The 16,303-nt window shown below is 38.1% G+C and overlaps 1 protein-coding gene across 31 annotated transcripts in view; it reads right to left on the reverse strand.

Annotated features, from left to right (window-relative positions):
* Positions 1-16,303, reverse strand: part of PARD3 (par-3 family cell polarity regulator) — a 712,145-nt gene that overhangs the window by 398,300 nt on the left and 297,542 nt on the right. For all 31 annotated transcript variants that reach the window (XM_063638016.1, XM_063638015.1, XM_055275119.2 and 28 more), the window contains exon 3: positions 2,840-3,020. In XM_063638016.1, coding sequence (XP_063494086.1) covers positions 2,840-3,020 — 181 coding nt within the window. The remainder of the gene's footprint in view (positions 1-2,839; positions 3,021-16,303) is intronic.

Below are 16,303 nucleotides of genomic sequence, written 5' to 3' on the forward strand. Positions count from 1 at the left end.
TTCATTGGAAAACACAGGAAAGCGACCACTCCTTCTTTAAGGCAAAAATTAGAAATTTATTTATCTGAAAGCCTTTATCAGTCATGTCCCCAATTAGTGTCAATTATCCTTCAATTAAGCAAATCTCTACATATCGTTGGCTTCTTTCTTTTCGTATCTGTAAATAGTTAGACTACTATTCACTACTAACTATAGCTCCTTGATAGCAAGCGCTAGATCTTATTAACTCAACCCTGGACTCACCACCTAGCACAAGGCATGGCCAATACAGACAAACTCATGTTCTATGTCTGAATGAATGTCATTAATACAGTATGAAAAATCACCTTGACAGGTAACTCGTGTGATGCATTACGTTCACATAGTTATGGACCTGTGTATAGCAGATGCTTAACCCAATGCCTGCCAAGATCTGAAAATCTAAACCTTAGCATACCAAAATGAGAATGAGAAAATAAGATTTGCATATTCTCCCACTGGTGGCTGCAAGACAACACATATGCTTCAAATGTAACTTACTTTTCTCAATAAAAACAAGCTAAAAAGAGATATTTGGGGTTTAAAACACCATTTAAATTTTAACACATAAGGCCAGTCAAATGTGGATGGTTATGTGTTAGAAATTTTGTTGAGTCCAGAGGAGTCAAAAGGTAAAAACTGATGGAAAGTATGTCAATCAAATTCATAAATCAACATAAAGAAATTAACCTTTCTTCTGATTTTTTTATGGTGCAGCTATATTAAAGCTACATATTGCTTTAGAAAAGATACAAGTACAATACTACAACAATAACACAACAAAGTTCTGTATTTAAGTATATACATTACAGTGTTATTACTCAAATAAAGACACTATTTTCCAAACTTCTGGTATCTGAATACCTGAACTATTATTTAATTAAAATTTTCCGTGAGTCAAATTTAGGCAGTCTACATTGCATACACAGGATCATTCCAAGCAGATATCCACTAAGTCATAGGCTTAATGAGCTAGTAAAAAATCAACCAGAGTAACTAGTGTACCATCTACACATCATTTTGTATACCCTGTATGGTACATGCCTCACCTTTTGAAAAACACTGCCCAAAGCAAATCCAACGTAAGACTTTTTAAACAGTATATCCTAGTAGTAAACAAAATTGTTTTCACAAAATTAGTTTCTTGCATACGTGCATAAATAAACCTAAATCTCTTGCATATAAAAAATATTCAACTAAAACAATTTATAGATTCTGTTCCACCCCAAGTATCCTTGGAAACATTTGTCGTTGTATCTGAGTCCGATCTTGTCTGGATGATAAAAAGCAATTGTAGGAAGTGGTTAGCACTGGTCTGTAGCTGCACGCAACCCTCTAGAGTATCACTTACATATCCCGTCTTGAACTACACCTTCTAAATTCTCTACACTCTGTATGGCACACTTGTCCTGTGGGTTCTAACAGATCTCTAACTGTTAAACTTCTCTTCTTTCCTTGTTCTCTTTATATACACCTTCAAGGGACAATAGAAGCAGAAGTAGTCTGTAAACATCTAGAAGCAAATTGCCAAATTACTACAGATTGCTATCAATGCAAAAAACGGGAATTAGGATGCATTTTTAGAAGAATAATTATACATTCTAAATATTATCTACCTATATTCCATATCCCAATTATATATATATTTTATTAACATATATTATTACCCATGTATTTATAAAGATCTACTGAAGACTACCAATCAGTAAATACATGTAAGACCCAAATTTTCTACCTGAAAAAACTGAAGTGTTTCCAAACAGATGTACCTAAAAAAATAAATAATTTTTTTTTTTTTTTTTTTTTCTTTTCTCACTCTGTTGCCCAGCCTGGAATGCAGTGGAACAATCTCGGCTCACTGCAACCTCCACCTCCAAACTCCAATTGTTCAAGCAATTCTCCTGTCTCAGCTTCCCAAGTAGCTGGGATTACAGGCACCTGCCACCACGCCTGGCTAATTTTTGTATTTTTAGTAGAAACGGGGTTTCACCATGTTAGCCAGGCTGGTCTCAAACTCCTGACCTCAGGTGATCCGCCCACTTCAGCCTCCCAAAGTGCTGGGATTATAGGCATAAGCCACCTTGCCCAGCCAAAAAATCTTTTAAGCTTATACATTTATTGAAATTGATCTTCTAACTCTTAACAATTGCTCAATTACAAGATTATACAACTACGAACACTAAATATTTGTAGCAAAAATACCTGACTTTTATGAGTACCTTCCAAGAATGGCTAACAGAACTCTTCAGGCAAGTATCCTGGATCTGGAATACCCAAGGTCCTAGGATTCCTCATATAGGACTCACTATGTCCATATTCCCCCTCCCTAAGGAGGTATTCTAATCACTGCTCTCCCAAACCCCTGAAGATGACTTTGACATGGAGGTCTCTTCTTCCCCAGCTCTTCAGATAAAGTTCAAATAATATAAATGATGGCTGTAACAGAGTTGACTGCAATGAATGATGCCATGTTTTGTTTCAATGCAAAGCTCTTTGGTCATTTCTACTTGTTCTAGCATTCAGATAAATATATGGAAAGGAAAATCCAAATAATTTAACTTGAACTATTGTCCTTATTTACAGTTAGCGAGTCATGGAAAGTCTACTAGTTGAAAGTAAAGTAAGCCTAATCTATTACAATGTAAAGAACTGCCTACTTCTCTTGCAAAGGACATTTGCCTGGGTCCTAAACTTAATTTTTGAAAAAAAAAAAAAAAAAACAGGTAATTAATTCCATTTATAGGGTCATGGATGAATAACAAAAGTTGGTATTCCTGTAAATTAAGATGCAATGTGAAGAGAAGAAAGAGCTTTCACTTACTTGCTCGAAGGACTGAAGGTGTGACCTCAATTTCACTTGTTGCTTGGTAAGGCTGAAAAGCTGAGACACTGTTGGTGCCAAGCTCACTACCAAATATCTCTGGGCTCTGGGTACCCGTGGAACTGGCACTGGTGCCATCACCTCCATGATGTGGATCCTGCTCATCAAACACTGCTACCAGCTAGAAATGAAAGGTAAATGTGCACTTATAAATAAAGGCACTTAATTTACTACCAAAATTTTGTACTATTTTGACATAATTCTATAGTGCAAAAACACTGATATAAATAACCCTAAAATGGTAAGTTTTAGGAAGAAAAACCTCAAAGAAACAGTGCTTCCCTAAATTTTGATGCTTTACTTGTATAATTCTAAGTCGTACATTTCATATTCAAAAGTCTATGGGTGAAAAAATAATAAAATGGTTTGCTATCACAGCATGCTACGTCAGGGATAGATATAAATCTTCTTAAAAATATAGGATATATATTTAAATGGAAAAGAAAAATGCAAAAGAGTGTGTGTGTATATATATGAGTACACATATATATCTGTGTGTGTGTGTACACACATGATATGAACTACTATTCACATAAAAAGGGGATATTAAAAACTAAACATGTATCTTCTCATTTGTGCGTAAGATACATGCTAAAGAAAAACTGTCATACAAATATTTATTCTAGTTAGTAAACTTCTTTCTCTTTAGCAGTTCTTACTCTACTACACCGCCCCCCCCCCCACACACACACAAAGAATGAACAAATGAGTGCAAATATTTTTGATAATGAAAGCAGATGTTTTCACAGTCAGAAACAGAAGTTAGAGAGAAGAAAAAGCTAGAATAAACTGATGTTCAGAATGGAATCCAGGATATCAGTATGAGCTCAGTTTTTGTTTGTTTGTTTTGTTTTGTTTTGAGATGGAGACTCCCTGAGACGCCCAGGCTGGAATGCAATGGCACAATTTCGGCTCACTGCAACCTCTACTTCCTGGGTTCAAGTGATTCTCCTGCCTCAGCCTCCCAAATAGCTGGGATTACAAGCGTATGCCACCACACCCAGACAATTTTTGTATTTTTGGTAGAGGCAAGGTTCCACCATATTGGCCAGGCCAGTCTCAAACTTCTGACCTCAAGTGATCTGCCCGCCTCAGCCTCCCAAAGTGCTGGGATTACAGGCGTGAGCCACCGCTCCTGGCCAAACTCATAGTTTCTATAAGTACATAGTTAGGTAAATACACAGACAAATGGGTAAGTATACCAACAAATGTTAATGAATGTGTGAGTATAAAGAGTTCCCAGCTCTGTCCACACAGAGATCCTAGAAACAACGGCATCCCCAGTGCCACTGAGCATGCCTAGTACCCAGATCATGGTTTCTAATACCATTCTCCAATTAATGAACAAGGGCTCCTTGAAAAATGGTTGATTTCAGGGCTGTGGTCAGGGAAACACGTGGTAAGCCTAGAATGCCTTGTGATGTCAAAAAGGGGTACTCAAAAATGATGAAAGCACATCAAAGGGAAGCAGGTGTCAACCTGAAGGGGCTCCCAACGGACAAAGCTGAGACAACTTATGAACTAAACAAATCATACTGGCAGTGGATCATTATCCAAAGAATAAACTAAAGACTAAAATCCATGAGTCCATAATGATATAAATAATTGAACAAATAAATGGTAGACAATAAACAGCTGTTCCCTGCTGTAGCATTCCAAATAATAAATAGAAGGAAAGATGGCAACAGAAATCATCATTAGGCAACCTCCACAGTAAAAATTGTTCAGGTAAAACCTACTAATAGATGCTAACATTAATGGGTGTGAATATGATAATAAACAGGATATTTGCATAGCTCAAAATGTCTCCCCAGGAGAGTCATTTTGACTAAAAAGCAAAACAGTAATATCGTTGAAGTGGAGAAACCTGGCAGCCACTGCTGTACCCAGGTTAACGTCATTTATAGTAAGATGTAGCAATATCACGTACCATCTGATAAAATGCACTGGGAAGTATATAACATTACTTTTGTGGTATTCTTGCCAAAAATGTATAACGTCCATCTAATTGTGAGGAAACATCAGACAAACCCAAATTGAGGGATATTCTGAAACATAAATAAGGCTCTCCAGAAGTATCAACGGTCATGTAAGTAAAAGAAAGAATGAGGAGAATGAAGAAATTGTGCAAACTGGAGGAGTCTGAGGAAGAATGAGAACTACATGCAGTGGGAGGATAGAAAAAGGGCATTAGTGAAAAAATAGGCACAATTCTAATAAGCTCTGATTAGTTGACAGTACTGACTCAGTGTGAGTTTCTTTCTTTTGATAATTGTTCTATGATTATGTAAAATGTTAACATTAGGGATAGATGAAGCATATACGGAAATACTCTGTAACTATTATTCCAACTTTTCTGAAGTATAAAATTATTTCAAATTAAAAATTTTAAATGTTATAATATTTTTAAAAAGCTATAAAAATAAAAATTGACTCTGTCTTCTTATAACTAATACAGTTCTTAAAATGCTAATATACTTCTTCTTATAAATCCCAAAGCGTAGGCCAGGCGTGGTGGCTCACGCCTGTAATCCCAGCACTTTGGGAGGCCTAGGCAGGTGGATCACTTGAGGTCAGGAGTTCAAGACCAGCCTGGCCAACATGATGAAACCCATCTCTACCAAAAACATAAAAAACTAGCCGGGTGTAGTGGCACACATCTGTAATCCCAGCTACTCAGGAGACTGAGGCAGGAGAACTGCTTGAACCCAGTTCAAGAAGGCGGAGGGTGCAGTGAGCCGAGATCCTGCCACTGCATTCCAGCCTGGGAAACAGAGCGAGACTCCATCTCAAAAATAAAATTAAAATAACATAACATAACATAACATAACATAACATAACATAACATAACAAACATTAGAAAATAAATCCCAAAGAGTAAAAAACTTCTAAGGATCCACAATGGCTGTCACCTTGGAGATTCACCCTTCAATCCCACACCTAGCAACTCAGCTTTGCCTTCCAAGAAAAGAACCATGACTGGAACCAAAATGAACCCCTCTCCTGCCTCCAATCCAAGCTTTTTCAAAGCTAATACTTGTCTCCGGTCAAAAACAGAAACGCGAATGTACAGAATATGAGTAGGACTCATAATTACAATCCTCATTTTTATAAATGGATTTTCATTTTGAACAAATGCTATTTCCATGAACATTTATATATCATCGATCCATTTACCACCGACACAACGAAGAAAACCATTGTACAGTCACAAAGAGACAGGAAGCTCAGAAACCTGCTGATGTATAGATAGAATCAGCTGATTAAACAATCTGGAAGAACCAGAACCAGGGTTCATACCATACCAGGGTAACTGGTATGAAGAAGTCACAGTAGGATGAATAATTGGGCCACTCAACCTTATAATGAACAATATAAATCGGAAAAGAAGTCCTTAATAGTTACAAAAAAAATGGAAAGGTATGCATACGTAAACACCAAAATATCTATATATAGTAAAACCAGTTTGTTTATCTGACAGTGACTGGCAAGTGTCTGCCTGTATAAGAGACACAGACATTCCACTAAATTAGGGGTCAATCGGCAAACTTTTTCTGAAAAGAATAAGACAGTAAATATTTTTGGAGCTGTGGTCCGTACTGTCTCTTTCATAAGTACTCTACTCACCAATTATAGTATGAAAGAGAACCCATAGACAATATAAAAACAAATGATTGTGACTACATTTGAATGAAATTTTATTTATAAAATAAACAGGCCAAATTTGGCCCATGGTCCCTAGTTTGACAACCCAGCCCAAGTATAATGCCAATCTTTCTAGTAACATGCAATTTTAGTTTCAGTTTGAGCAATAAAACTAAAAGTCAAGGTACCTCTGTAGCCCAAAAAAACTAAAAATACTCATTTCAAGCTCTGCATGAGGATTTTGTATTGCTACACTTGATTTTAATATCATCATACTTTTCATAAGGTGTGTGGCTTAATATGCATTTTGAAGATATTAAGTTTTGACATTTTGGTGCTTAATTGGAAGCAAATGAAATTCATGTTTTGTTATTAACTTTTCACAATGATGTGTTCTCTCAAGAATCGAGTCCTTTCTGCAAACTGAAAATGGAGATTGAAAATTACAAAGAACAAGTCTTTAAATGCCACACATGATGGAAGAGCTTATACATATATATTAGTTTCAATAATTATCTCCAGCATTTTTAGAAAACATTATAGAATCACAGTTGGTGATTTGCAATATGCCAATAACGTACAATTCTACAGCTTTCTTTTAAACAAAAACTTAAGTGCCAGGTCCGGATATGAAATAATTTTGTGTTAAATTGGGAAAGATATATAATTTTAGAAAATCTACTCTATAAGAATACATATAGTAACACAGCAAAAAAAAAAAAAAAAAAAGGTGGGGGAGAACCTTCACAAAAAAACTCCGTATTAAAAATCTCTATCATGTCCTTCAAAAAGTAAAGGAAAAGTCTTTTAAATTTGTGAAATGCTACTCAAATTCTAATTTAACAGATGGAATCTTCACTGCTGTCCACAAAGTAGACCATTTTGAAAGTTCATTTTTTCCTTGCAATAATTATTAATCTCTCTTCTGTCCCATTCATCTATCAAGTCTCCATGAGAAAAGACAGGCAGAATTTGAATAACACCTAAAATAGCCCCAGTATAAATAAACTCTAAACATTGTCACCCACTTTCCCCTACCTCAGGACAAGTCACTTTAACCATGAAACATCAGAATCACCCAACAGAAAACCTGTTATAGAAACATCACACAGAAATGCTTATAAAACCCTTGGATCTAGGGAAGTCCCTTTAATAGGTAAAATTAAGACCTGAAAGCCCACAACTGCATGTAGTAAAGTGGCTAACAGCAATAGAGAATCAGAGAAAGCTACATTCAAAGCCAGCTCTGACCTTATTTTTTGGGTAGCTGTTGGTAAATCCAGTGGCCTCTCTAACATCTCCAGACCTTACTCTCCTCATTTGGAAAAGAGGATGGTGGTTGTGGGTAGACAGAATAATGGTCTCCCCAAAGTTACCCACGTCCAAACTCCTGGAACCAGTGAATGTTACCTACTAAGGCAAAAGGGACTTTGCAGACAGGATGGAGGTTAAGAACCTTAAAATGGAAAGATTATCCTTCATTATCCAGGTAGAGCCCCATCTAATTACCTAAGTCTGGAAAAATGGAGAGCCACGCCTGGCTGCGGCCAGAGAGAGATGTGATGATGGCCAGAGAAATACTACACTGCCCACCTTGAAGATGAACAAAGGGAGTCATGAGCCAAGGAAAGTGATCAGCATTTAGAAGGCAAGGACATGGATTCTCCCCTAGAGCCTCAAGAAAGGAGCATGGTTAACACGTTGATTTTACAGCATTCCGACCCATGTCAGCCTTCTACCAAGCAGAATTGCCAGGTAATGAATTTGCATTGTTTTCAGCCACTTATGCCTGCTCTGACAGATGTGGGACAAATAAAGAGATAAGGTATACAACTTCCAGAACACAATAAGCACGTTTACTATGAGCTTTTATTAAATTATATTGTGATGGTTGATAAATACGTTCTACTTTTGTAAATATGAGAATTAGTTTCAAGAGTAAAGAAGACTGATGCAAAGCTCAATTGCTGTGTCTTGGATCTACACAGGAATAGTAAGGGGTAAAAGAACACGGAAAGAAGACAACATGCTAGAAAATGCATGTTCAACATAGATATGGCACAAAATGAAGACCTTCCACAGACGCTCTACATCCTCCTCTAGAGGGCCCCACAGAAACACAAAGTCGTTTTTATTATTTCACTTAATAGGAAGCAAAGCTGAGGCTCAGAGACTAGCATATAAATAAATACAGAATAAATTTGAGATGGGAAATCAAGTCAAAGATCCTATTTTCTCCAAATCTTCCTGCTCTGGAGCATCTAACATATCCACAGCACAGGCCACTGGCAGGCTACAAACTAAGATTATCTGCAGGCCTCTGAATAGGATTCTGTTCATTTTTGATTAATCAAACGTAATAACCTGCCTTTACCAAATTAATGCAATTTTGATGACACCACTTAAAATTTTTCTGAACATATCTGAGGGTAATGAAGATCATCACAGACAATTCATCCTGCTGATGCCATCACTCAGTCTTAACCAGAGGGCTTAAAAGGATCAAAGAACTTGCAGATTCTACCCTCATACAGGAAAATGAAAGCTGATTTAAGCCAAGTCTAAGTGAAATCTCAAAGACCTCTAGGTTCAAACTCCACACACCCTGAGAAGCCATTTTATTGTGACACCCTGTGAGCGATCTCTCACTTTCCATTGCTTTCTTCATGTATAAGCTAAACATATCCAGGGAAAGTCAATTATGATGGGTGTCATTGGATACTCAATGTCAATATATGGAATTGTTTTCCTATGAAATAAAGACTTTTAATTCTTTTAAAAAGGCATCATATTTTGGCCCTGGATAAAGTACAAAACATGTTGGAGAATACTAGAAACAAGAATAAACTTGAAGATGCCTCCATCACCCTCTCTTCATCTAAGAAACATGAGCAGCCTCCATGAGTCAAGCCACATCCAGCGGCTTAGTCAACAAGAAGCACAACACAGAAAGTGCATGTTTGAGAGACGGCAGGGAGATGTCATGGGCAGATGTGCTTATAAAGAATGTGACAGAAGAGAATAGAAAGAAAATTCAGCAGATATGGGAGAACTACAGCACAATGCAATAAATTTCAAAAACTTAACAATAAAACTAAAGGAGGTAGAGATACACGCATTTTTTAAGTTTGAAGTGAGGCTGTTCCATGATGTATAATTCTAAACTATCACTAATTGAAAAATCACTTTTCCTCTCCATAGTTTATAAATTATAGATTTCTATAATTAGGATCATACCTACCAATACATTTAAATTCTTCTGCCCTTTCACTCAAGGATGTCCAAAAAATTATAAATTAGATCAAGTATTTGAGTTTCTGATTCCCTTTTTTCTATCTCTTATTTTTTTTTAAGATTTCATTTACACTTGTCTCCCATAAAGCACACTTGATAACCTGCGGCACTTACATAAAAGAAAAACTAACCAAACACTAACATACTTGTGTAGATTATCACAGTGTATTATCCAACATAAGAAAGGGAGCTAAATGAGATCAACCTTTAATAAAGCCATTTCCAACAAAATATCATGCAGGAGAGGGCAGAACATTCCCGCTGCTTCCTGAACAACTCAGGAGGCCACCACCATCATAAGCTTCTATCTGTCAATTGCCAAAGGGAGACCTATCCCACAAGAGCTAATGCCATCCTTTAAGAAGAAAGTATTTCTTGAACACTCATGCCTAATAGAGATATTCCACTGCATCTGGAAACCACAGTGAAAGATATTCACCTATGATACTCCCTAGCCCTGATGCTTCCATTTCAGAGCTGAAATTTAATTCTGTTGTCCCTCAGGGTGACACAGTCTATCACCCACTGAGCCTTCTGACTAATTAGATTCCCAATTTAAGACTTATGTTCAACTAATAGCCTTGAGTATGTCAACCACAAACCACAATGAAAATATGCAAATTTGTATAGCCATCAGCTAACGGACCCACCTGCCAAATATGATATAAACCCCTCTTGCTCTACTCTCTATCATGAGTGCCACTGTTACACTGGTACCCACCCACGAGGTTACAACTACATTACACTACTGCTTAAGTATTAATAAAAAGTAAGATAGCACAGCAAGACAGAACAAAATAATTCTGAAATGGGCTAATCACATACAGATAGGTTGACTCCAAACTGGAGGAAGTGGCACGAGTTGTGATTTTATCATGAACACATGCAGTGTTCCATCAAAGAGAACATGGTAAGACTGGCAAATGGGCAAGATGAATAATCTCAGAAGCAAATGCAATGATGTAGTAACTAATTATTATGTAGACACAACAAAGAGGGAACTAAAAATCAATTTGTAAGCTTTCTGATGACTGAATTTACTTTAATGACACAGAGACAATACTAAATCCTTAATCATTCTCTGAGCCTTACTTGCTAGCATGGTTCATTAAAAACTCATTTAAATAGAGCTAGTGTTTAACTGGACGAGTAAGCAAAAGGATATATTTGAACCAATGATGTTTTGTAATCATAGTAATACAAACTATACCAATAAAAACTCGCTACAGAACAAGAATCTCAAGCTTGCCATTGGAAAACTTTAAATGTTACGCATGCAAGATTAATTCCACACTTCATCAGCATTTTAAGAAGTGTATACACTGTCTGATAAAAAAGACCCAAAACTTAGAAAGGAACACTAAAATACCATGAGCACATTAAAGACTAGCGAATGTTCCTACTGGCTAAGCCAAGAATGGCAAAATGTGGGTAGACTTTCACCTACACAGTACCAGGAAACTCGACCTCAAACCCGTCTCAGGCTCTAGCCCCATGGTTTGTGATATTAGAGCAGTTCCTCACCTATGGGTATATGTTCCAGCCTTGCCACTCTGCCAACCTTCCAACATATCTAAGAGGGAGCAATGTGGAAACAGGGGTCAACAGCGTGGTGTTCTAATCTGTGAACAATTTAGCTTGACAATTCATATGTTTACGTGTATCCAGAAATGCCTCCATTAACAAATGATAAACAAGAGAATCCCTCAATAGTAACTCTTTAAATTAACAACATAGTCTGCAGTAGGGATTTTGCTTAAAAGAAAAAAAAAAAAGATTTTTTTTTTCCTAAGAGGCGTGAGCCTCTGTGCCCGGCCAAAATATTTTTATTAATCAAAAGTCCACCAGGCATGGTGGGTCATGCCTGTAATTCCAGCACTTTGGGAGGTGGAGGTAGGTAGATCATGAGGTCAAGAGATGGAGACCATCCTGGCCAACATGGTGAAACCTCGGCTCTACTAAAAATACAAAAATTAGCTGGGTGTGGTGGCATACACCTGTAGTCTCAGCTATTCGGGAGGCTGAGGCAGGGGAATCGCTTGAACCTGGGAGATGGAGGTTGCAGTGAGCCGAGATCGCACCACTGCACTTCAGCCTGGTGGCAGAGAGAGACTCCGTCCCAAAAAAAAAAAACAAAAACAAAAACAAAAAAAGAAAAACAGTCCAACATCATGTAAGAAATAGATAGGTCTTAATGAGATAAACGAAAATCTCTCTCTCTTTCTCTCATACACAGACACACACAGCCTCTCTAAACTGTAATTAAAAGACAACCACCACCAAAACCCACAGCACCAATCACAATGTTAAACATTACTGAGCAAGCAACTGGAGGTGAGATACTTTCCACCTTCTTCCTACTCTCCACGAAACACCACTCCCTTCACTCCCAGGCATAAGTCAAATCCTGAAATCTCCCCCAGTCCCTACGCTGTAATAGTCCCAGGGCATGAAAAGCTGCCAATGTGAATGCATAACCCAGAAACACAGCAGGACAGTTACGACCAGGCCCTGCTCTCCTGCTCCTCTGAATGTCTGCCTCCATTGGTGAGTCCACAAAAACAGAGCTGAGATCCTTAGTTAGGAAGGCCCTTTCTAGTCTTCCAGAGCTGAGATCCTTAGTTAGGAATGCCCTTTCTTTCTAGTCTTTTTACCTCTTCAGCTAGCTGGATAGAGTAAACCAGGGCCAGGTTCCATGGGTGGGGAGACCTTGTCTCCATACCCACACACCACCCTCAAACCCTCCTCCTGCCGTGCCACCAGCAAGTTACGAATGTCTAGATGCAGGGAAAGTAGGAGTCCCACTTAAGTTACAACTGCCTCCTCCTACCAACTTGTACCATTGAGCTCCCTGCTACAGTTCATATCCAGGGTCGTCAGAAACAAGGGTAATTCCGTTTCTACCATCAAGCAACACCATCTCACAGAACCGAGACATTCCCTCGCTGGGCTTCCTTAACCCATCCATTCCATTGTTGAACTTGTAAAAAAATGACTCATCACTAAAACGTCTTGGCATTCAAATCTGGTAAACTTTATACTTCATTTTTTGGCAATCAGTAGTGGAAAACTTTTCATTCTAAAATAGAAGCTTGAAGGATCACTTCCTTAGTCCTAAATTTTGCAAATTATATTTAAAATGAGAAGCACCAGAAAAGAAAACTTGGCTGTGGCTTTGGTCAATCAATCAGAACTGGGAAGCAGTTAAGCAATTTGCACAAAGTCATGGAAAACTTCTCCGCACAATGTTAGGTCTAGAGATGACGCAGCAGGGGCCAGCACATCACCAGCCCTGGCATTTAAAGACAAGATGGTATTTCCAACTCTAAGAACTAGCCTCGTTTCCAAGGCAACCTGCCCTTTGTATAGGGGACTCACTTGGGAGTTCATAATCCCCTTACCTGCCGACTTCACAATTTGAACAAGACCCTCAGCGATGACTTAGCTTCCATCTAAAAGCATCACAAGAAAAACTGAGAGCAGTTTAACTACTTTAAAGGAAGAAAGGAATTCAGATGATTCTATTAAGACACAGGCTGGAGTGGGGAGGGCAGATAGAGAAGAAAAAGGTGATTCAGAAAAAAGGAAAAAAGTAGAACTAGGAGTTGCTGCTTAACAGTGATTTATTTTCAAATTAAGATATATCAAACCCACTACTTCTGTTCACTTCAAGTTCTGAATGAAAGTCCAGGTGAAAATGACACACAATGAAAACCTCGAATTCATTCTGACAACCACAAACCAATATTAGCAAAAGATCAAAGTTCAATAAATTTGTTTTGTAAAATGTAAGGCTAATGTTACAGTACAAAATGACTTTCAGTTTAATTTGCATGCAAAAAGGAAGCGTGTGATTTTTAAATATCCACCCAGGGGCACAGATGAAAAACTTCATTTTCTGACTCCTTTTTTGCTACTCTCATTATTTCAACACTTTCTACAAAGGAGAGATAACTGTGTCCTTGACATTAGCCTAAATTATCTTTAGTATGCAATACAATACTGATTAAATTAGGCTCATTTTAATCAACTGGCAGATTTATTCAAAAAGTAACTAAATAATAAAATTCTTTTTATCAACTCTTCATTAGTATAACCTGTTTAGCAATGTTTTTAAAAAATTGAACACAGAATAAATATTAATTGTGTGCCGATCTTTTCACCCCCATATTTGACAGATAAAAGAAATAACTTGCAAGTTAAATATTTCCCCCAATCCACAAATTGCTTTAATACTGAAATTTAATGCCAATCTTCTGGAAGGTAAATACTAGTGCCATCTAATGGACTTACTCAAGCACAAAGAGTTTAGAAATTTTAAGTTTTAAAGAAAATCTATTCTAAGGAAAGCCAAAGCCTCTACTTGCCTTCATTTGCTTCCCAAGACAACATCCACACAAGTGACCCAGAATAATGGAGATAGAGACACTTTATCCTGCGGTTTGCCAGGAACTCCACTCATTCTACTACCACAAGGTTGCTAATCATGAATGAGCTCAAGATGAGTCAGCCTCAAAGAAACAACTCACCAGCTGCGTGCCCCTCGGTAACTTCTTCACTTCTCTGGCCTCAGTAGTGATAGGTTTTGTTTTGCTTTGTTTTGTTTTCCCCATAAATTTCATTTGATTATGACAAATTGCTTAGGATGTTTCCTGTAAGTAGCAAGTTTTTAAGAAATGTTACTAATATTTGAGAAAGTTTCAAGAGACTGAGGTAATCAAGAGAGGAAGATGAAAGACAACTAAGTTAAGCCATATAAACTTTATCCTGAAAACTGCGGGGGTGTCATTAAGACACAGTTTAATTTGCATTTATTCTGCATGAGGTTTCAAGGGGTATAGAGAAGGACTAGGAGGGTAAACACTTGTAGCTCATTAGTCCAATAATGAAGAAGTCATGAGGGCCAAGGCTAATGGAAAGGTGGTGAAAAGACAATCAGGATGTATAATTATTCAAATGCAGAATGGAGACTTATTTAAAAGGACTTGGTATGTGGCAGATGGGTGCCATTATGAAGGAAAATGACAGATTTTAGGTGTCTAGGTTTGTGATTTGGGTGGTTGGGCAGAGGACAGGCACAAGGACAAACAAAGACAAAAGATGCATTCAGTTACAGGGAAAACTATCTCATGCTCTCACCCAGTTCCTGGGACACAACTGGAGATGGGAGTCCATGGTACAAAAAAGAGTTCGAGGCTAACTACTTGTAATTGGGTACCGTCCACACTTAGGTACAATTGAAGCCACAGGTTTCATCCAATCTGAATGCAGATCACCCATGGAAATCAGAACCCAAACCTGGGTAACTGCTGAGATTGCAGGTTCCTCTTCCCTTCCTCCAAATCACTTTCAAAGGATTTTGAGAACTGACTAAAGAATATAAATAAAATCAAGGAAACAGGGTTTCACAAAACTAGGGAAAGAAAAGTAGCATGGAATAGCTGGATCGGCAGTACTCAAAACCACAAGGAGGCCCATGAACTCTTTCTCTAACAAGGACACATGTGCACTATTACTCCGGTGCTACTAAACAGGTGACCCCTGAACAACGCAGGAGTTGGATCCCCAGTACACAACACCACAAGGAGGCCCATGAGCTCTTTCTCTAACAATGACACATGTGCATTATCACCCCAGTGCTATTAAACAGGTGACCCTGGAAAAATGCAGGGATGCAAACCCCCCACACAGTCAAAATCTGAGTATAACTTTTGACTCCCCAAGAAGTTAACTACCAAAGCCTACTGTTGACTGGAAGCCTAGCCACTATCATGAAACAGTTAACACCTATTCTGTGTGTTATATGTATTCCACACTGAATTCTTACAATAAAGTAAACCTAGAGAAATGAAAATGTTATTAAGAAAATCACAAGGCAAAGAATATATATTTTTTTACTTTACTTTTTTTTTTTTTTTTGAGATGGAGTCTTGTTCTGTCACTCAGGCTGGAGCGCAGTGGTGCAATCTTGGCTCACTGCAACCTCCACCTCCCAGGTTCAAGCCAATTCCCCTGCCTCAGCCTCCTGAGAAGCTGGGATTACAGGTGTGCACCACCAAGCCCGGCTAATTTTTGTATTTTTAGTAGAGACAGGGTTTCGCAATGTTGACCAGGCTGGTCTCAAACTCCTGACCTCAAGTGATCCTCCTGCCTCAGCCTCCCGAAGTGCTGGGATTATAGGCCTAAGCCACCGTGCCTGGCAGAAAATATATTTAATAATCATTAAGTGGAAGTGGACCATCATAAAGGTCTTCATCGTCATCATCTTCATGAGGAAGAAGACGAGGGGTTGGTCTTGCTGTCTCAGGGGTGGCAGAGGCAGAAGAGGTGGAGAAGGTGGAAAGGGAGGCAGGAGAGACAGGCACCTCTGTGTAACTTTACAGAAATACATCACAATTTCTGACTTTTTGTGTTTTTTTTTTCTCTAAAAATATTTCCATACAATACCAACCCTTCTTCCACTGT

Source organism: Symphalangus syndactylus, chromosome 4, assembly GCF_028878055.3.
Source record: "Symphalangus syndactylus isolate Jambi chromosome 4, NHGRI_mSymSyn1-v2.1_pri, whole genome shotgun sequence".
Taxonomy (NCBI): domain Eukaryota; kingdom Metazoa; phylum Chordata; class Mammalia; order Primates; family Hylobatidae; genus Symphalangus; species Symphalangus syndactylus.